Source organism: Salvelinus namaycush, chromosome 38 (assembly GCF_016432855.1).
Source record: "Salvelinus namaycush isolate Seneca chromosome 38, SaNama_1.0, whole genome shotgun sequence".
NCBI classification, from domain to species: domain Eukaryota; kingdom Metazoa; phylum Chordata; class Actinopteri; order Salmoniformes; family Salmonidae; genus Salvelinus; species Salvelinus namaycush.
Window position 1 is genome coordinate 3164942 of NC_052344.1, and position 23068 is coordinate 3188009.

Consider the following 23068-nt stretch of genomic DNA (forward strand, 5'->3'; position numbering starts at 1 on the left):
AGCAGACAGACTTGCCCTTTCAGCTTAGCCGCTCTGGTTTCAAATACCTTGGAGTGAACGTAACTCGTTCATTACATGCTCTTTTTTCCGCAAACTTTTCTCCCCTTCTTGCGCAAATGAAAACAGATTTTCAGAGATGGGGTAGCTTACCCTAATAAGAAGGATTAATGCTGTAAAAATTAACAGTTTACCCAAATTCCTTTATCTATTTCAATCTATCCCATTGTTTTTACCAAAGTGTATTTTTAAAGTCAATCAATCAGACTGTTAACACATTTATCTGGGGATTAAAGGTACCCAGAGTCAGTAGATCTTTACTTCAGAGATGCAAGTTTAGTGGAGGGCTGGCACAACCTAACTTTTTATACTATTACTGTGCAGGTAACTTTCAGAAATTGTCATTCTGGTTACATGCTCCAGATACCCCATGGTGCCACCTAGAGGCACATTCTTGTATTTCTGCTTCTCTTCCTGCTTTACTCTGCTCTTCTCTCAAATCAAATTTTATTAGTCACATGCGCTGAATAAAACAGGTGTAGACCTTACAGTGAAATGCTTACTTACTGTTCAGGAGTCTTATGGCTTGGGGGTAGGAGCTGTTTAGAAGCCTCATGGACCTAGACTTGGCGCTCCCATACCGCATGCCGTGCGGTAGCAGAGGGAACAGTCTATGACTAGGGTGGCTGGAGTCTTTGACAATTTGTAGGGCATTCCTCTGACACCGCCTGGTATAGAGGTCCTGGATGGCAGGAAGCTTGGCCCCAGTGATGTACTGGGCCATACGCACTACCCTTTGTAATGCCTTGCGGTCGGAGGCCGAGCAGTTGCCATACCAGGCGGTGATGCAACCAGTCAGGATGCTCTCAATGGTGCCGCTGTAGAACCTTTTGAGGATCTGAAGACCCATGCCAAATCTTTTCAGTCTCCTCAGGGGGAATAGGTTTTGTCGTGCCCTCTTCACAACTGTCTTGGTGTGTTTGGACCATGTTAGTTTGTTGGTGATGTGGACACCAAGGAACTTGAAGCTCTCAACCTGCTCCGCTGCAGCCCCGTTGATGAGAATGGGGGCGTGCTCGGTCCTCTTTTTCCTGTAGTCCACAATCATCTCCTTTGTCTTGATCATGTTAAGGGAGAGGTTGTTGTCCTGGCACCACATGGCCAGGTCTCTGACCTCCTCCCTATAGGCTGTCTCATCGTTGTCGGTGATCAGGCCTACCATTGTTGTGTCATCTGCAAACTTAATGATGGTGTTGGAGTCGTGCCTGGCCGTGCAGTCATGAGTGAACAGGAGTACAGGAGAGGACTGAGCACGCACCCCTGAGGGGCCCCTGCGTTAAGGATCAGCGTGGCAGATGTGTTGTTACCTACCCTTACCATCTGGGGGTGGCCCGTCAGGAAGTCCAGGATCCAGTTGCAGAGGGAGGTGTTTAGTCCCAGGGTTCTTAGCTTATTGATGAGCTTTGAGGGCACTATGGTGTTGAATGCTGAGCTGTAGTCAATGAATAGCATTCTCACATACTCTAGGTGTTCCTTTTGTCCATGTGGGAAAGGGCAGTGTGGAGTGCAATAGAGATTGCATAATTTGTGGATCGGTTGGGGCGGTATGCAAATTGGGGTGGGTCTAGGGTTTCTGGGATAATGATGTTGATGTGAGCCATGACCAGTCTTTCAAAGCACTTCATGGCTACAGACGTGAGTGCTACGAGTGGGTAGTCATTTAGACAGGTTACCTTAGTGTTCTTTGGCACAGGCACTATGGTGGTCTGCTTAAAACATGTTGGTATTACAGACTCGGACAGGGAGAGGTTGAAAATGTCAGTGAAGACACTTGCTAGTTGGTCAGCGCATGCTCGCAGTACACGTCCTGGTAATCCGTCTGGTCCTGCAGCCTTGTGAATGTTGACCTGTTTAAAGGTCTTACTCACATCGGCTGCGGAGAGCGTGATCACACAGTCTTCCGGAACAGCTGGTGCTCTCATGCATGTTTCAGTGTTATTTGCCTTGAAGCTAGCATAGAAGTAGTTTAACTCGTCTGGTAGGCTCATGTCACTGGGCAGCTCTCGGCTGTGCATCCCTTTGTAGTCTGTAATGGTTTGCAAGCCCCGCCACATCTGACGAGCGACATCCCCCTCTTGCTATACTCGCAATCCTGTAGCACTTTCCACACTTAAGATTTGGTACCAGTTTCGATAGCATTTTAAATTCTCCGCTGCATCTACTATGGGTCCTATCGATAAGAATCACTTATTCCCCACTTCTCTAATAGATAATGCTCTCTCTTACTGGACAAGGAAAGATATTAAGTGCTTCCAAGACTTCTAGTTTTCCCAACCTGGCCTCTAAATACTCTTTGCCTCCATCTCACTTTTTCCGTTACCTTCAAATTAGGCATTGTATCTCCTCCCAATTTTCTGTCTTCCCAGCTCCACCCCCTTGCCAACCCTGGGATGGCATATTACCTCGACAGAAAGCAGTCATTTCTCAGATCTGTGTATTTTGTCATTGGACGAACACTCCACCAACAAAATGAAATCTGCTTGGGAACGGGAAATGGGTGTTGAATTTACACAGGAGCGGTGGGATGAGGCGAATAATGAAGTACGCTCCACTACATCTTGTGCTCGTCTTGGTCTCATACAATTTAAGGTTTTACATAGGGTGCATTTTTACAAATCCAGATTGTCTGACATCCACATGTAAATGATGAGTGTGATAGATGTCATGTCTGTAACACCCTGATCTGTTTGACCTCTGCTTGTCTCCACCCCATCCAGGTGTCGCCCATCTTCCCCAATTATCCTCTGGGTATTTATACCTGTGTTTTCTGTCTGTCTGTGCCAGTTCGTCAAGCTTACCAGCGTTTGTCCTGTCAGCGCCTGTCTTTTCCCAGCCTCTCTTTTTCTTGTCCTCCTGGTTTTTGACCCCTCTGCCTGTCCCTGAGCCTGCCTGCCATCCTGTACCTTTGCTCCACCTCTGGATTATCAACCCCTGCCTGCCTTGACCTGTCATTTGCCTGCCCCTGTTACAATAAACATTTTTAATTTACACAGTCTGCACTTGGGCCTTACCTTGATACCTGATAGTAAGAACTGGCCATGACTGACCCAGCAGACTTGGACCAGCTCCGCAACGCCGTCTCCTCCCAAGGAGCCACCATTGGTAGGCATGAATTGCTTCACGGTCTGATGGAAGGGTTCCAGGCCGTGGCTGAACGTCACGACCTAGCCTTGGACGTATTGCTGGAGCAATTCTGTGGGTTGCCTACTAGGCAGCCTACCATGACAGTAACCTCCCAGCCCCTCTGTAACCCGGCTGGTAGCAGCTCCGTCACCCGGGTTTCCCGGGAACCTCGCTTACCTCCCCCGGAGCGCTACGATGGAGATTCCAGAACCTGCTGGGCCTTTCTCTCCCAGTGCGCCCTCATTTTTGAGCAGCAGCTCACTCAGGGATCCCACCTTGCAGCTGAACTCCGGAAGTCCCCGGCGTCTATGTCCCAGAGAGGATCCAGGCTTACCCGAGTCCCTCCAAGAGCCTCCAGAGACTGCCGATGCAGGGCTAGGCTGTCTCCAGCCGAACGCGTACGCAGACTTGAGACCCAGAGTCTGTATTGTGGTACTGCCGGTCATTTTGTGTTTACCTGTCTTATCAAGAGACCTAGCTCATTCGTTGGAGTGAGTACACTGGTGGGTCTTAAAGATCATTGTTATTTTCCCCTTACTCGCCCCCCTCTCCATGTCACCCTGATTTGGGGCGACCAGTCCAAGTCTCTCCAGGTACTCATCGACTCTGGGGGGGCCGATGTGAGTCTCATGGATGTTACCCTGGCGTCCGAGCTGGGCATCCAGTCCAAGCAAGTTATCCAGTCCAAGCAAGTTTGTCTAAGGTTTACTGATCACTTATTTATGTTTTTGTATTTTTAATCTGTATTGAGATGTTTGTATATCCCCCCCATATTCTTGATTGTTTATTTGTTGTGAAATCTCTGTAGAATTGGTTTTCTAGGACCGAAGTGAGGTAGGGTAGGGACTAGGGGGGTTGGGTGGATGTGTTGTATGTAGGGAGGGTGGTTGGGATATGGTAAAATATTTGTACTTACATTGATGTAAAAATAAAGGATCTCTCTGTACTTTGTTCCGTTCATCTTTGCCTCAACCTGACTAGTCTGCCAGTCCCTACCACTGAAAAACTTCCCCACTGTATGATACTGCCACCACCATGCTTCACCGTAGGGATGGTGCCAGGTTTCCTCCAGACGTGATGCTTGGCATTCAGGCCAAAGAGTTCAATCTTGGTTTCATCAGATCAGAGAATATTTTTCTCATGGTCTGAGAGTCCTTTGGTGCTTTTTGGTAAACTCCAAGCGGACTGTCATGTGACTTTTACTGAGGAGTGACTTCCGTCTGGCCACTCTACCATAAAGGCCTGTGATTGGTGGAGTTCTGCAGAGATGGTTGTCCTTCTGGGAGGTTCTCCCATCTCCACAGAGGAACTCTAGAGCTATCTCAGTGATCATTGGGTTGTTGGTCACCTCCCTGACCAAGGCCCTTGCAAACTTCTTCCATTTAAGAATGATGGAGGCCACTGTGTTCTTGGTGACCTTCAATACAGCAGAAATGTTTTAGTACCCTTCCCCAGATCTGTGCCTCGACACAATCCTGTCTCGGAGCTCTACGGACAATTCCTTCGACCTCGTGGCTTGGTTTTTGCTCTGACATGCATTGTCAACTGTGGGACCTTCATATGACTTCAACTGATTTTTTGGGGGGTGAGCTCATTAGAATAATACCCAGCATGCCTTACAACTGTAAATGTACATTTACGTGTTGGCCATTTAGCAGACGCTATTATCCAGAGTGACTTCAGTTAGTGCATTCAACAAAGGTAGATAAACCACCACATGTAAAAAGTAACAATTAAAACGTTTCTGTAACCGTTACAGAGAAAACCGTTGTAGTTAAGTGGACTGTTTGACATTAGTATAGAGTGCACTGCTAGCTTTGGAGCTGATTAAAAATCTCACACATGAGCAAGAGACAGGTTAATGTTCCCTACTGAAATCTTGGTGAAATCATTCCAAAGATTTGGTCAGTTCTGAAATGTTACATTTTCTAAGTAGTTTCAACTGTATAGGAAGTTGATATAACTTCACATTTTAAGGCAGCCAGGATGCAAACTTTGGTAAGATAAAACAAAAAGTTATGTTCTTCTGACTATCCAATACTTCCTCTCCACTTCATAATTTGTCAAAACAACTTGAGTAGCTTTGTTAGAACAACAAAAAAAAAATCTGTTGAAGCACATTGATTTGACTAAAAGTATCAAGTTCACTCAAGTTATTAAATCCAAGTTGTCAGTTCCACTTACTTTACTAGGTTTAGGTAACTTTAGATTGCGTTAACTCAACACAAAATCCAAATTGTACTTAAAAATGTTAAGGTAGCCCGGTTATAAACTTTTTTTAATTTGACTTAAAAAAAAAAAAGTGACATACAGTCAATCTTTGTCATTCCCTCGCAGTGTAATGGGTTCTATTTTTTAAAATGTATTTAACCTTTATTTTAAGTCAGTTAAGAACAAATTCTTATTTACAATGACGGCCTATGGGTAAAGGCCATAGTACGATGATGTAATATATAAAGGGTCTCCTATTGTAACTACTGCAACAGGTCAACTGGAGAGAGGGGTGATGATGTCAATGAATCCAGACAGTGGAAAGACAATAGACACTGGCTGTCTCCTATACAGACCACACCCTGCCTCTAGGATGTATACTTTGGCTCAGTGCTACATTGTTTGTCCTCCCATTTGTCATGTGTTAGTGATCCCAGGATTTTGGGTGGATAAAAAAAATGTATTTAAATCATGTTATGCATTTTTATGATGACGTATATTAACATAGGCCTATGGTAAACCTACTAAGGTTTCGGCGTTCCATTTCCCTGTGTTCCATTCCACTCTGTTATATCTATTCCACTGTCGTCCAATAGATTCATTTAACTGAGGGGGTAAACTCATGTATCACATACTGTATTAGATGTCTATTCTCCCTCCCTCCTCTCCTGATGTTGCTGCAATCCTATGAATCTCACACATGAAGCCATGGCACCCAATGGGGTTTAAGTCGCTCCTACTTTCTCAGCCAATGAGGTGAGAGGACACTGATCCTGCTAAGGACTTCCAGTCAGCTGCAGCAAGGGCATAGTTTGGTGAACATGCAAGCAGGGAGCATGTGGTGTGGTGCAGCAAGCTATCTGTCTCTCTCTATCCCTACACCTCCCTCTCTCCCTGTCAGATATCCTTATCATCACACACATTGGGTACATGTGACCACAGGACACAATGACACACGCGAACAGTCCAGTCACACCATTTACAAGAAGGTCATGAGCAGTAGCGATGCTTGCTGTAATGTGAGGCACTTGAGATGAAGAGATTTGGTTTAAATGTATCCCTCAAAATATGTGTAATGAATTTAATGGGAACGGGACATGTGACAGAAATGGCCAACCTCTGTATGGTACCAATCACTACTAGACCAGTGTTTCCCAACTCCAGTCCTCGATTACCCTCATCAGTACACATTTTTGTTGTAGCCCCAGACAAGCACACCTGATTCAACTTGTAATCTAATCAAGCCTTCCATGAGTTGAATCAGATGAGTTTGTCCAGTGTTACAACAATCATGTGTTGTGTTGGGAGTACTCCAGGACTGGAGTTAGGAAACACTGTACTACACACACTCACATAGACATTACTGTATGTAGCCAAGCAAACGCTCAACCCTGTGCTATCTAGTGTTTGTATGTTGGAAAATTACTGGGCTGACTCCTTATGCTGTTTACCCAGCAACATTATCAGTGATGACCTTGTGCCACTGACATGCACTGCAGTTGCTTAGTGACAGGCCATCATACGTGTAATGGATTGGCACTGCAGTGAATGTGTAGACTTAACTAGACTTTGCATCCTATGTGCGCTCATTTATCAGAGTAGAACCAATTAGATTCAAGACCAATAGTGGTGACCAGGTGTAGGCCTATAACAAACTCAGCTATAAATTGTGCATAATAACAGAACTCTGGTTTTTAGTTATTATTACTGTCAATGCTGTATTCATATGCCATGTCAAGTATTGGGTTGAGTGCCAATGTTTACACATCATTTGATTTTCAAGGGTACTACTCTTGACCTCACTGTGTCACAACCACATTATAATTAAGCAATAAGGCCTGAGGGAATGTGGTATATTGCCAATATACTACGTCTAGGGGTTGTTCTTATTCACGACACAACACAGAGTGCCTGGATACAGCCCTTAGCCGTGGTATATTGGCCATATACCACAAACCCCTGAGATGCCTTCTTGGTATTATAAACTGGTTACCAACATAATTAGAACAGTAATAGTACTTTGTCATACCCATGGTATACATTCTGATATACCACAGCTTTCAGCCAATCAGCATTCAGGGCTCTAACCCGGTTTGTAATCCCTGACCAATCAGATACATGGATAATTAGAAGGAGCTAGCATGTGACCAATCACACTCCTAAATGCTTTTGAGCAATGACGGGATTCAATTAATCTGGCCTGGGTGCTGGAGTAAGCGTGTTTTGCAAAGGGTGAAAGTTGATTGCATTCGTTTTGGAATCGGGCTGCCTCCAGGCATGAGCCAGGAGCCTTAAAACAAAAATCACATAATTAAAGGGATACTTCGGAATTTTGGCAATGATGAACTTGTGGATACGTCTCTGTGTCCAGTATGAAGGATGTTGGAGGTTGTTTTTTGAGCCAATGCTAACTAGCATTAGTACAATGACTGGAAGTCTAGCAGATACCCGTAGACTTCCAGACATTGCGCAAATGCTAGTTAGCAATTGCGCTATAGCCAGTTAGCAACTTCCTTCAAACTGCACGCAAAGACATTAAAATGGTATCCACAAATTCATCTAAATCTGGGGAAGTAGGTAAAGGGCCTCATTGCAAAAATCCCGATGTATCCCTTTGGAGTAATGAGCAGGATTCTGTGTTATCACATGCAAAAGTGATTGCTTTTGATAAAAACACTTTATCTGCCTTCCCAATGAAAACTAATTTGAAAATTCAAACATATATTTTATGGAAAAGAGATGTATGTTTCTGGATGATGCACCATGCTGACTCATTGACAACATGACCGAGATTACTGTTCAATTTGAGAAGGGGACTCCTCCTTCACAGTTTTTTCCCATTCACGTAACGGGCCCAGCATAATCCAATTCGTACAATGATAGCCATTGTTCCTTCTAATAAAGGACACGAGTCAAAACGGACCCTTCAAAACACAATAGATAAACAGACGTGATTTCATTTGTTCTCTAACTGTGCATGGTTAATATCGATGTTTTCAATGTAATAAAGGACAATTATTTTTGCATTCACACTTTGGACAACTGATCTCTTTCTTGGACACAGTCCCGGAATGTGTATCACACAACTATATATATCATCATGTGTGATATTCTTAAGTCAATAAGAAAAACAGTAGTCACATGATACACCTCAAGTTTTACCTCAAGTTTCCCAAACAATAGCTCATTGTTTGCTATTAACCTTCATACTAAACATGACAAAGGCCCATGAGGCCATGGCCTCACTACATAGGGAACACGGTGTAATTTCGGCTACACAAGACGGTGTAATTTCGGCGTGCTCAGCCCACCCCTTAAATCGACCCAGCTTTTGTGACACAGGAACACAGGCTACTGTTTCAGAGTGACCTCCACAAACCCACACAAGGGCAGAAACACAATGGAGTGGACACACACACACACACACACACTTCTGCATGACCGCACACACGTTCACACATGCGCACACACAGAGGAGAAAGGACGTTGATATGAACTGTTTCCTGTGCTGTGGTCAGATGTGGTGCTGTAAAATCATGAAGAGACAACAATAAGTGCCTGATAGAAAATAGTTCCAATATCACCAGGGCAGGCTTAGACTATTTCCAATATCTTGTTTTTCAAATGTTTTTCCAAAGTGCTACCTTATAGTAGTAGTCTTCAGTTCCGCATTGGGTCTTCAGTTTTATCTTCAGTTGCAGTATTAAAATAACATGAAAGATAGAAGTGGAAAAACATTGGCAGGCCTGTCTCTCTGGGGATTGGGAGAACTGCCACTGATGGGTTGCAGCTGTCGCCACCTCAGTAGTCCACAGTGATGTATATTAGGGACCAGGGTAAAAATAGCAAACCGAGCTTGTCCCCCTCAGCAGCTATTCTTTTAGAGTTTACGCACCAAGATGATGTTAATTTGAGGAAATGTTTGTTTATTCTATTTTACTGAGCCATTACGTTATGTTCTTATATTTTGTTATGTATCCTGTACATACGACTAATCCAACTTGAATGGATAGCTAGTTATCTATAGCAGTACTGAGCATCTCTGGAATGTTATGTTGCTTGAGGTGGTAGTTAGACTTTCTATGTACTTCCCAGGACTAATGGATGAAACAAAACGTGTAGACATGATACATTAGGCTACATAACACCACAAGTAATATAGATAAGAAATGACAAAATTACTGACTGAATGAATAAATCATACCATGATATCAATATCTGTACAGACATTTCTGAATTTCACATTTCTGAAATGATCAGCAACACCCCCCCCCCACCACACTTGAAATAAACCATGTCTTTTTTCAAACAGCAGTAGCAGCAGAGAACATCTGAGTAATTACCTTTTGAAAGCACACAATGGTTACCAGGTTATACAGAGGTCACCAAGGGGTCACAGAGAATGGGAATCCATATCCCATGACCACCCCCCCCCCCAACCTCAGCAGACCTGAGCTCCAGGTACGCAAACACAACCCACATTTCATTTCCTGGAAACATCGCTTCTATTGTGTATCTGCTGCTTTCAGGGAAGGGAAATGTGAAAACCCCATTATTAAGAGCAACCAAATGGATTATAATGACATGGTTACTGAGTCACAATTCCGTCCTATTAACAGTGGGAGGCCATCGATGTGATGCCTCTTGGGTTCATTGTGCTGCATGTGAGATTCACTAGTCCATTAGATTCCCCAGAGCCTTTGCCAGTTCTGCTCACCTCCTAGCCCTGCACTCAAATCACATACTATCAATGCTCCTTGCTCAGGCCTCCATTTTACAAGACAGAATGACGCAGGCAACTTTGTTGTTCTAATAGGATGCATTTTTTATAAATGGGGTGATCCCCTATCAAGAGACAGTCATCAGATAAGTGCATCACTAGGGACAATAATTGTGTTTAACAAAGGAATAGGGTGCCATTCTGACAAACGCTGTACATAGTATATAGCTCCCTCTAGTGTTCATGTAGAGAACAGAAACAAATCCTGCACCTGTTTCTATTTCTGAGGGTATAGAGCCCCACAGAGGTGTCATAATACCCACAAAACCTAGCGGTCAAACAAGGAAATGGTTCCAATACTTTTCTACCATTCATTTTCCCCTTAGCCCTTATTTTAAGTGTTTCTAAAATTCCCTGTGTTTCATCCTGTAGGCTTACCCTAGCGTGGCGTTTTGATAACCATGTACAGTAAACGTCTCCCGGACAAGGTTACTTTTATCAATATAATCAGCTCTATTTACTCAGATCCAAAAATGCTAATTAGCATCAAAGTAGACATCATGCAAGACTACAAATCCCTGCAAGCTCCTGCACGTAATCTCTAGCTGACACCTTTGCTAACAGGTATTGTGTCAATTTAAAACTTGCGCAAGACAATTCACAGAATTGTCCATTTAAAGAAATGTAGCCAATTTATGAATTACTACATTTAGCTAACATTAGATAGTAAATCCAGCGATGCTTACCTTTGCCTCAATTCTGCAGTCTCGTCCAGATCATGGCATTTATAGTTCTTGATAACATTAGCATTTCGGGGGGGTAAATAAAGGCGAATATATTGACAAGTCACCTTCTCCTAGAGGTTTACAGTTAACAAAACGTCACGCCAGGGTAAGTCTACACGAAACACAGCCCTTATTGTTTCTAATTGTACTATGACACCACCCTGAAACAGTCAGGCAGCTTAAAATGTATATTATAAACTGGGTGATTCAATCCCTGAATGCTGATATCCATGGTATATTTAAGCAATAAGGCACGAGGGGGTGTGGTATATGGTCAAAATACCACGGCTAAGGGCTGTTCTTATGCACGACGCATTTCGGAGTGCCTGGACACAGCCCTTAGCCGTGGTATATCAGCCATATACCATAAATCCGAGGTGCCTTATTGCTATTATAAACTGGTTACCAGCGTAATTAGAGCAGTAAAAACATGTATCAGACCGTATACCACAGGTGTGACAAAACATTTATTTTCACTGCTCTAATTGCGCTGGTAACCCATTTATAATAACAATAAGGCACTTTTGGGGTTTGTGATATGGCTAATACCACGGCTAAGGGTTGTCGTATCCTTAGCCGTGGTATATTGGCCATATACCACACCCCCTCGTGCCTTATTGCTTAAGTACCCCAATACCCAAATTATTTTAATTGCAGTGGAAAACTTCCAAGAAATTAAAACCGGACATGTTTTAGAGGGATTCATTTATTTAAAATAATTATATATCATTTCCACATAACTAATGACATGATTCAATAAAACCAGACCATGTTTCTACAGTACATATTCTCCTAAACCTCAGTGCAGAGGGGGAACAAACATGGATCCCTCCCTTCCGGTCTCTCTTTCCCTTAAATATACATGGAAGGAACAGCCCTGTGCCTGGAGAGGAGCTGCTTTAGGAACATAAATATAGAAAACAGAGCTGTGTGCTGCAGCCAGGGTGGTGAGGTGTGAGTTGAGAGGGGGTCCCGGAGATGTAGTGAAGGGGTTGGAGTGTAGGTGGGCTTTTGTTTATTTTTTTACTCAGTGAGCCCCAGCTTCTTCTTGAGGGACTCTGGCATCTCGGGGGGAGGGGGACGGGGCAGGCGGAAGTAGACCTTCACGGAGTCGTAGATGAACCACTGCAGGGCGGTCAGGGTACCGATCATGATGATACGGGCAACCAGGCCCTTCCACACACCTTAGAGCGGGAGAGAATGGGAGAAGGGATGTTTAGGGGAAGTGTATAAATAAATTACATCTGCTTTGTTGTTTCTTTGAGCGGGCCAAACACCCAATGTTGGACAGTTATATATGCAAGAGAAAAAAACAAAAAAAACAATTCAGTAGACTGACTATACAGCAACAGCACAGGAGCGCCCTCCAGAGTTTGATCTAAGGAGCGTGTTGTTGGAATTGGGACATTAAATAAATCACACCCACCTACCCCCCTCTCCCAGTAATCTAAGAGGATTTGGTTGGATAAAGTAACCTGAGGTACCAAATCAGTTTCACGAATCACTTTAGTGATAACTTTGAGGAAGGATGCATTTCCTAAGTAAGACAAGCCCTAAGGTTGTCCACTCACCTTTAGGTCCGAGCTTCTTGAGCACTTGGGCGGCAGTGCTGCCACTCTCCTTGTTCAGTACAGACACCACTGAGTCCGCTGGGTGGGACACGATGGCACAGAACACACCAGCTGCAGGGGACAGACAAATGCTCAGCACACAATCCTATATAGGCCCACTATATACCATCAAACAGAAGCCTGGGTCATCTTTACTAGTCACCAAATGGAAGAAAACTGATTGAAACAGGGAGGGACAACTACCTGTACATGCGCAATAAGAAATGCTTGTTTTCATTTTCTGTTGCAAAACATTTTGCTATGGTGTGCACTAATGAATACGACCCAGGTTTCTCTGGGTAGAAGTTGCAATTGGGCACAGATCTAGGATCATATTACGCTTCCCCCAATCCTAACCTTAGTTATTACAAGGACAACACAAACCGGACTCTAGGTGAGCTACTAGACCTAGGGCCACCTTCATCCTATTTCCTGTGGTACTAATACTCACCGATGTAGCCGGCAGTGAAGGTGACAATCAGCTGTTCGCCCTTTGTGCACTCAGCGCGGGGTTTGGGCACCACATGTTTGTAGAGCAGCTCCACAGTCCTCTCAAAGCAGGCAAACTTCATCATGGTGTAGGGGATCTGCCTCATCCACAGGGGAACCACACCCTTGTAGAACCTGAGAGAAAGGGGGGGTGGGGAGAGAAAAACACAAGGAAGAATGTCAGTTCCACAAAGGCAGATCAGAGTTCTCCTACCTTCTGATCAGAAACCATAGGTGAAAGCAATATGGTGGTCACTAACAAGGCACTGACTTTCACCAGACAAGAGTATAAAGAAGATGAACAAACTGTTAGACTATCCCAGCGCAAACCTGGAAAATAACATTAGGGCCTAGGTGATTGTCCATCCCCCAGCAAAGCTGCACTGGTAGGGTCCCGGCAGTGGAACTGAGGGTTGCCAGTGCAGCAGAGGTGCTGGGAGGCAGGTAGACTGCTCTCACACGCCAATGACTCAAGCACCTCCAACTGTACAGCCAAAAAGCTGTTGAGGGCTTCCAAGCCGGAGCACTCAGAGACAACAGCACCAGCACAGGACTGCCCTCCAGAGGTGGATCTAAGGAGCGTGTTTGTTTGGTAACCTCACAAATCAGCTATGCAGAGCAAGAATTACTTTTGTAGGCTTATGTTCCATACCAGCCAAGAAACACCCAATTAATGTAATCAAGGCTACAAGTTGTATCATATTTGTTTCACCTAGTGTAGGAGCAAAAGCATACACACGTCGTAACTGTCTATGACCAGGGTTGAATACTTTTACGGGTTATACAGTCTCCAAAACAAATAGACCACCACAAACACAAAATCTACTCACGCCCATACTCCCTCCTCTGCGAACATCTTGGGAGCACACTGTCTGAGGTTGTTGGCGTAGCCAGGGCAGGTCTGGATACGCACTTTACACGCCTCCATGGGGGCCAGGGCAATATCAGCGAAGAACTCTGCACTGGCAGACGCAGCCAGGTACAGGGATGTCCTCCACAGGTAGGTGTTCTCCTGTTAGATGAGAGGGGGGCAAAGTCAGATGTGGTCCTGTGTGGGCTAGCAAGACCAATGTCATGGGTTCAAAGTCACGCAGGGATTAGTAAATGTAAGCGCTCATTGTACTGTACTTGGATAAAAGCACCTGCTAACTAGCATGTCATTTATGATTTTTGGTGGGTGAACGAGTCCCTTTAAAACACTGTAAACAAGGGAATCCAACCGTGTTAGTTTCTACCCACATTGGTTCCTACCCCTGACTGACCTCTCCAAGCATGTCGCTGTAGAAGATCTTGAACATCTCATAGAAGCCAAATTTGCAGAGACCCTGCATGGAGTAGCCGATGAAGGTAGGGGCCCAGCCCTTAGCCAGCCCTCGGGCTCCATCCTCCTTCAGTGTGAGGGAGAAGCCTTTGCCAATGCTCTTGTACTTGTCAGGGTCCACCTAAGGAAGAAAAAACAATTGATTAGTAGAGAGTCAAAGGAACAATGGGGGTAGATTAGATTAGAGCCCTATAGGCTGAAATCTAGGTCATTTTAGCGAAGGTTTCAAGGCCATGTTAATTAAAAAAATAACTAGCTAGGTTTCAGGTTGTGAACTAGGGGGTTATCCAGATTAACATTACTACTTACAGCTAGTGATGTATCTAATGTCTGCTAATCTACAGGAATCTTCCACCCAATCACAAATCTAGTTTTCCCACCCAATTTTTTCTTCATCTATTCAAGTGCATAGGAATTAAGGGTACATTTGGACTGCAAGGCCACAATTGTTGAACAATCCCTCAGACAATAAAGTTGAAACTAACTTCTTAGGGTTAGATTTGGGATTGGGCACCTTTCCTTACAGGAGCTATGGAGGCCTTCACACAGCAGACAACTACAGGGGGTACCACAAACCTGGATGCGGCACTTGACAAGGTCGAGGGGTACAACAGCTGTGTGTGTGAGGCCGCAGCTCAGGATACCCCCAAAGCCACACAGGGCATAATACTTTGTTGAGCCAAACTCACAGCTCACATCTGCAGAGTCTACAGCAAAAAAACACAACAATACATACCCAACATGCAGTCACGACACATGCAACACAGGACAATAATCACCAACAAACATGCCACCATTACATTATAACACACCAGGGAATGAACCAGTTAAAATTTCAAACACTTGTGAATCAGGGTTCAGGTAAATTCCATTTCAATTCAGGAAGTAAACTGACATTCCAATTGACCTCAATGCTTCTCTATGATACATTTTTTGAATTAGTTTACAGTGTACTTCCTGAATTGAAACTGACCTCAAACCTGCTTGTGATTTTAAATGGATTATTATATACCCAGGATTTATTTTACTCATTTGATGAAATAATCATAACACAGGGTTAAAAATCTGTAATAAAAAATTAAAGTTGGATTCTAACTTGACTCGAAAATGATTGTTGAAGCATGAGCTGTATAGTTAGCTAAAATACATATAGCTTGCATAAATATATGAATCGTTTATACTTTAGTCAATTTAAAGCTAGGAATAATTCCATTGAGGTGTAAATTACTTGGGCCTCTGGACCTAGTTAATAAAGCTATAGGCTAAAGTCTAGCAATGCATAGCTGCACTTTGACCATGTTATAAATAGCAGGGTGAACAATCTGAAAACATTTTCCCATTGTCACTCCTGACCTTTCAGTGACCTACAAGTCCTTCAGCTTTGGATTGAAAAGGGGAATGGTAGCAGGCAGGGCGGTTCAGGAACACTGGTGATTGTGAATCACACACTTACCATGCGATGTGGGTCATTCGAAAACATATATATTTTTTTTAATCAGGTGATCAAGTGGGATAAAACGTGAGGAACAACAATGACAAAGATTCCACCACAACTGCACAAAACCGGGCTGCTTGAAACATCCATTCTCCCATGCAAATTAATGCATTTCAGACAACATCAAAAACATGTGGCACCAGGCCACAGGGTTAGACAGACCTGCATTCTGCATTTGACCAGATCGAGGGGCACTAGGGCAGCATGTGTGGTGCCACAGCTGATGATGCCACCAAACCCACAGAGGAGTAAATACTTCCGTGAGCCGAACTCACAGCTGTCTCCCTCTGAAGAAAGAGTCAGGCAATACTTTCAAAATGGGGACTTGATGTTGTTCATTAGAAAAGTGGTAATAAGTAAAAGCAAACTGCATCTTCACTAGGCTAATGGGCAAATGCAAGTGGAGCTTAATTGTGTGTCATGTCCTATGTAGTCTGCATAGGCCTATGTCACAGGTGCAAAGAGCCATGCACACGTGGAACATTTACTCCCTGTGAGGGCAGACTGTTGTGCAACAGGCACTGTACTAGCAGAGCAGACTAGCTGTATAACTAATCAACCAACCAGCAGTGTTTAGGCTATAAAAAGAGGACACTGGCCAGCAAGCTCTAAAACTATCCAAAAGCCTGACCAAAATATGGTGGATCAATAATAGCTAATGTCACCTATAGAACTAGGCTGGCTAAACAGTAAAAACTAAAAATATTCCATAGAACATTTTCAAGCAACAATGAAAAACAGCAATAATATTGCAATGGTCAGAATATAACTGATGGGTGGTTGAAGGCCATGCTTTTACAAAAAGGATAGCATTTCAAGTGATCCTAAATCTAGACAAAACTTGTCAAACTTATTCGAATTGAGAACCAATTAAATGCACCCGTCTAAGGGTCAGACGCATATCATTAGCTGGTTGGTGTGCTAGAAAGCAATACACAGACATTCGCCTAACTACTACTTTGCCCTTTTGAGTCAGGGGCCTCACCTTAGTTTTAAACAGCGATTGAGGGAAGACATGAATTCAGTTCAGATACCTGCGGCATATTTCAAAGTTTACATTTGCCCTTCCATGTCCTCCATAGACAAGGCCTAGCTTGTCTTTGACATTCCACATTTAATGACCGTGGCTAGATAGCGTTACAAGTTTGACCAACAGTCTTATCTATTAAATAACACATGTTGATATCTATTAAATAACACCTTAATAAAATTGGTATCTCGTCTCATCATCATTGATTCAGTTGGCTGCGTACTTGCTCGCTAGTTAGCTACTTGCTAACTGTACTTGTTAGCTAGTTAGCATGCAGAACATAGGTTTACCAGCGATTGCTGCGGCAGCGAGGTTGCGGCTCTGTCCATTTGCAGGGAGGCTCTGTTTGGGCTCCTCGATTTCTTGGAGGGAGAAGAGCGGGGCGTTGAAGGGATTAGCCCGAGACAACTGCGTTAGTGTGGTCGGATACATGATGTCCAAAACCGGGCTGTAGAATGAAAGCGAATGTTAGCAAGCTAGCTCACTACCTTGCTATAGAAACACGATCAGCAGTAAGACAACTCAGCTGACACTAACAGCAGGCTTGGAATGTCACGTGAGTATATAGCTATAGTTTGACATCCAGATAACATGGAATGGAAATGCAAACCGTATTCCATCATGTTATTGTTGGTGTTAACTAACGAGCTATTCCGGTCTCTGGCTAGTTAGCTAAATTACGTTAACTAGCTAAATTATTTAGCAAGCTCACTACTACTAGCTGGTGAGCAACTGATTAGCTAGCTTTCCCAAGGTGGAACAGTTGCACAAGACAAGCTAGCAACATAAAACATTCTAAACGTCCTAAACACAGCATTACAGTAAAGACAAGCCTTAATATTCCCTTCCACTGTAACATTGTAAATTCGAATTACGTTAGATATTTCATAGTACTCCACTCACTCTCTCGGTGTCTTAAAATGGCGCCTCCGCTCTACTGCAACCGGCGGCTCACTGGGGCCGAACGACCTCGCGATAAAATAATTTGTCCTTCCCTGACATCACCGACAAAAGTGGGAGAGTCCTTCTGCGTTCTGTCCTATCGGGGACGATATATGGAATGACAGTGCGATCAATCAAAATGCGGGGTTCAATCACGAAACAGGACTTTCCTAGGCCTTCAGTGCTATCCTAGAAGTACAATGCTAGAATGCTCTTTAAATTTGGTTTTAGAAGTGACAGTGCAACCAACCACATGGAAGACTAAACAGTTGATACATGATGGAGTGCTTTGTGTGTCAGATAACGACAGGGAGTGAGGGGGAAAGAGAGAGGTAATGTAAACATATGTTTCCCAGGCCAATAAAGTCCTTTGAATTGAATTGAGGGGGGCAGAGAGAGAGCGATACAGAGAGAGAGAGAGATACAGAGAGAGAGTTTGTGGGAGAGAGCGAGAGAGGTGGTAGTAAGTAGATTACTGTGCCTTGGCAGTCTATTCTTGTCCATGGTATTAATCTAGGCCTGTGGAGCAGGGCAGTCTTCCATCCCTGCACGTCAACAGTGTCAGGGCAGTCTTGACTTTTGCCGCATTCACGTGCTAGTCGGAACTAGGAAAATGGTTATAGTTATACACATATAATCCTAACATTTCTATTGAACCAGTAGGTTACTCACCTGCACATACTCCGACTCCTTTTAGAAGCAAGAGTTATTTTATACCTCCAGCCAATCGCAATCACTCTATCGAGACATATTGCAGACTTGTTGAAAAAGATGTTGCTCATCTCCTTAAGAACAAACAGGAGTCCAAATCTTTCCATAATTTACCTAAGGATGAAAAACAAGCTTTGCTTGATTCACAATCCGATACGTCAGCCATTATTCGTCCTGCTGATAAGGGTGGGTCTGTTGTACTCATGGATAGGACAGATTAGGTAAATGAGTGTCATAGACAACTACTTGACAACACCTTTTACAAGAAACTCAGAAGTGACCCCACTTCCCCATTTCAGAATACCATCTTTACTGTCCTAGATGGGTATTTAAATTCTTGTCAGATAACCAAAAAAGAACATGACTTTTTGGCTATTCAACACCCTAAAATTGCCACTTTCTATACTTTTGTAGCGGACATAGATGCACTATCTACTTTTGTTGACTTTTTTATTAGATCACTCGCAGAACAGCTCCTCTCCTTTGTAAAGGACACCAGCAGTATGATCTCTATCATTGAATCTCTTGATCCTCTCCCTGAGAATACCTTGTTAGTTACTTTTGATGTTGAGTCGTTATACACAAATATTCCACACGAGGGCGGTATTGAAGCTATGGAACATTTTCTTCTGCAACGTGACCCTAACGAACTACCTTCCAGTGCATCATGCATTATAACATTGGCTGAAATAGTACTCACACATAACTATTTCATGTTTCATGTTTTCTTTATTTCTTTATTTTTCTTTATTCAGACGAAGGGTACTGCTATGGGATCCCCCATGGCTCCTAACTATGCTAATGTGTATGTGGGTTACATGGAGAAGTCTATTTTCAATCCTCTCAAAAATGTTTTCTTGCCGAACATCATTATTTGGAAACGGTATATTGATGATATTTCTGTTCTATGGAGGGGTGATGCAAAACAGCTCCAGGCGTTCCATGCTTTTCTTAACTCCTGTTCTGAACATTTGAGATTTACTATGCAATCTGATACACGTCAAATCAGTTTTCTTGATCTTCTGACCTTGTGTGAAAATAATGTTCTATACACTGATCTTTACAGGAACCCTACTGATCGTAACAGTTTGTTGAGGACTGACAGTTGTCACCCACTTCCCTTGACAAATTGTTTGCCCTACAGGCAATTCTGTCGAATCAAAAGAATTTGCAAAAAACATTCAGATTTTGACAGAAATATGGCTGAGACGCAAAGTAAATTCAAGGAGAGGGGGTATAAAAATTATCAGATTAATATTGCCATTGAGAAAATTCAAAACAAAAAGAGACATGACCTTTTTCAAGGTAAGTCTCGGAAAAAGACGCATTCTTGCGTTCTAACTACCCGCTATTCTACGTGCTCTGAACAAATTAAGGGAATTGTTCACAAACATTGGCACATTCTACAATCCGATGATAGTCTCGGTAATGTGTTTTCTGACCTTCCCTTGGTCGTATTCTCGCGGGGCAGAAATATGAGACCAATTGGTACACTCTGATTTACCACCCCAAGATATTCCTGAACAACCTCTATTTGCGCCCCTACTGGATGGAAATTAAAAGTGTAATGGCTGTGCTCAATGCAATGGCACTTATAAATGTAGATCCTTCAAACACCCACAAACAGGGAAACAGATCCCAATCAAGTCTGTTATTTATCTTATAACTTGTCCTTGTGGTAAAAATTATGTGGGTAAAACAAAGCGCGAATTAAAAGTACGTATCTCAGAGCATCGTATACCGTTTCCATTAGGTTCAAAAACTTGATTTACCCAGTTGCGGCCCACTTTTTGAAAGCAAACCACTCGATTTCGTCTCTGCGTTATATTGGCATCGAACACGTCACCCTCCCTAGGAGAGGGGGTGACCTTGATAATTTATTGTTAAAACGAGAGGCTGCCTGGATCTTTAATTTAAAGTCCCTTGCTCTCTTCGGTCTCAACGTAGACTTTGATCCTGAAAGTCTACGTTTTTTCTTGTGATTATCGTGACTTTGCCATTGTAATTGTTTGTAAGCGTGTGTAGTCTAAAATGAATCTATGATCGTATGATATCCATTTGTTTTTTTGTATGCTGTTCTTTGTATGCCATTTTAATATTTGATAATTAACCAATGATATTAGGCCACACTTGGCCATGATTACAGACACCTGTGTCTTTTGACACTATATAAACGAGTCATACTGCAGTGTTTGATCCTACCCTGATGAAGACAACTTGGCTGTCGAAACGTTGGACATTACATTTTTGCATCTGAGCTCCTAGAGTGTGCAGCTCTCCTTTATTTTATAGTTATACACATACCACGTTCAACCAGTTAGCAAGTCCGAAATATCAGAATGTCCTAGTTCCGAGTAGCATGTGAAGCTCTTATCAAGTGGACCTCTGAATGATTGGACTAGTTTAATAAATATCAAATCAGAAAGCAGAAACCACAGAGAATGCCTTCATGCCTCTACTACAACCTATATTTAACAATTATTTGGCAATGGGCAGTCAGTAGGCAGCTCAACCCTGCTTCTGGCCGACTGTGTGTAGGTGTCTGTGTGAAGTTAAAATTAGCATCAGGGTCCTATATGAGTGCAATAGGTGAAACTATTCCTGATTTCCACTCTGGGCTAAGTAGAGGGTATTCAGTGGGGCCTGTATTTTATCATTGATACCATTACAAAACAAAATTTGCCATCAGAGTGCAGTAGAACTGCAGTACAGTATGTTGCAAATAACACTATGTCCAAAATAAGTTTTTTTTACTGCAGTAATTTTACACTGCTGTTATTCTGCAATTACCGCGTCCAAAATACCACAGTCGACTGCAGTTTCAAAACTGCAATCTTTTTTTGTAAGGGCAGGCTCAGCTCCCCCTCTGCAGCTAGAAAGTACTGTAGCTATTTTGGAAAGGCTGCTCCAAGGAGTGCCTCAAGGCTCCATCCTCGAACCTCTGCTTTTCATTATCTACATGCTTCCCCTGAGCCCGATCATCCGCCGCTATAGTCTCAACATCCACTGCTATGCGGATAACTCCCAGATTTACATCCACACCAAACCCACCTCTCATCTCTGTACCCCGTCTCTGATCAAATATCAAGGATATGAAAACTGGATGACATCCAATCTACTCAAACTCAACAGTAATAAAACAGGTCATGCTGTTGGCTCCCAAGGCTCTCCTCAAGAAAGTGGGAGACCTCGTAATGTCCATCAAGGGCTGTTCCATCTGCCCGTCATCTGTGGTCAGAAACCTGGGTGTCATCCTGGTCCCACTCTCTACTTTGAGACCCACATAAAATATATCACCAAATCTGGCTTCTTCCACCATCACGTATGTACTCTTCTCTGGTCCAAAACTGTGGACCCGTATGGGCCCGATAATTTTTTAAAGGGGGGGCCCGAACCCAAATGAACCCGCGGACAAACAGACCTTAATATGTTGGCTAGGCCTTCTATAAGTCAATAAATTCACCTTATTGGTGTAAAATAAATATCTTACAGGCTATGCAGAGCTGTGGTTACATACATTGTATTTGGAAACTTCAGACCCTTTGACTTTTCCCACATTTTTTGTTACGTTACAGCATTATTCTAAAATGTATTAAATTGTTTTTTTCCCCCTCATCATTCTAAACACAGTACCCCATAATGACAAAGCAAAACACAGGTTTTAAGAAATGTATGCAAATGTATTAAAAATAAAAAACGGAAATATTGCATTTACATAAGTATTCAGACCCTTTACTCAAAACGTTGTTGAAGCACCTTTGGCAGCGATTACAGCCTCAAGTTTTCTTGGGTATGACGCTACAAGCTTGGCACACCTTTATTTGGGGAGTTTCTCCCATTCTTCTCTGCAGATCCTCTCAAGCTCTGTCAGGTTGAATGGAGAGCATCGCTGCACAGCTATTTTCAGGTCTCTCCAGAGATGTTCGATCGGGTTCAAGTCCGAGCTATGGCTGGGCCACTCAAGGACATTCAGAGAATTGTCCCAAAGCCAGTCCTACATTGTCTCGGCTGTGTGCTTAGGGTCCTTGTTCTGTTGGAAGGTGAACCTTCGCCCCAATCAAACAGGACCCGACCTGAACCCAAGGAAAAGTAAGTATTTCAGGTTCGGGTGGACCCGTGAAGACCTCTAGTCTGGACTATTGCGGCTCCAGTACGTCCAGAACTCCGCTACCAGGGTCTTCTCACACACCAAATCCTCGGAACACATCACCCCCACTACCATCACTGGCTCCCAGTCAAATGATGCATTACCTGCAAGATCTTACTCGTCACCTATAAGGCCCTCCATAGCCTTGCCCCCTCATACCTCTCCAACCTCCTCCGCTCCCCTGACACAGGACTACTCACCATCCCCAAAACAAAGATTGGGGGACCAGGCATTCAGTATCACAGCTCCCCAAATTCTGGAACTCTCTCCTCCCCAGCCACCCACAACTCTGACTCCATCACCACATTCAAAAGCAGACTAAAATTCCACCTATTCAGTCTGGCTTTCCCCTCAGTTTAGCCCAAGCTTAAAATAAGTAGCTTATATTTATATTTTAATTAGGGTTTTACAGAGAAAGCTACTGTTA

At 43.3% G+C, this 23068-nt stretch overlaps 1 protein-coding gene and 1 non-coding gene across 6 annotated transcripts; both read right to left on the reverse strand.

Moving 5' to 3' along the window:
* Positions 1 to 11582: 11582 nt before the first annotated feature.
* Positions 11583 to 17805, reverse strand: LOC120031957 (phosphate carrier protein, mitochondrial-like). Of its 5 annotated transcripts, none has more exons than XM_038977826.1 (8): positions 17745 to 17805; positions 17132 to 17289; positions 14893 to 15023; positions 14258 to 14437; positions 13826 to 14007; positions 12958 to 13130; positions 12468 to 12578; positions 11583 to 12080 (listed from the first exon to the last, which is right to left on the reverse strand). In XM_038977826.1, the coding sequence occupies exons 2-8, from the start codon at positions 17271 to 17273 to the stop codon at positions 11920 to 11922; spliced, it is 1080 nt and encodes a 359-aa protein (XP_038833754.1). In that variant the 5' UTR covers positions 17274 to 17289; positions 17745 to 17805; the 3' UTR covers positions 11583 to 11919. The 5 variants fall into 5 exon arrangements, with proteins under 5 accessions (XP_038833754.1, XP_038833753.1, XP_038833752.1 ...); XM_038977825.1 differs by lacking the exon at positions 14893 to 15023 and adding an exon at positions 15974 to 16098 and having other exon boundaries at positions 17717 to 17767; XM_038977824.1 differs by having other exon boundaries at positions 17717 to 17764.
* Positions 13353 to 13581, reverse strand: LOC120032353. Its single transcript, XR_005473815.1, has one exon. It is a non-coding gene; the product is annotated as a small nucleolar RNA SNORA53 (small nucleolar RNA).
* Positions 17806 to 23068: the final 5263 nt, after the last annotated feature.

Excerpts from the sequence above, each read along its gene's own strand:
- LOC120031957 (XM_038977824.1), bottom strand. Across the intron at positions 12,579-12,957 it reads CTTCACTGCCGGCTACATCG|CTGGTGTGTTCTGTGCCATC; the intron begins GTGAGTATTAGT and ends TGTCCCCTGCAG. Across the intron at positions 12,081-12,467 it reads CAAGAAGCTCGGACCTAAAG|GTGTGTGGAAGGGCCTGGTT; the intron begins GTGAGTGGACAA and ends TCCCGCTCTAAG.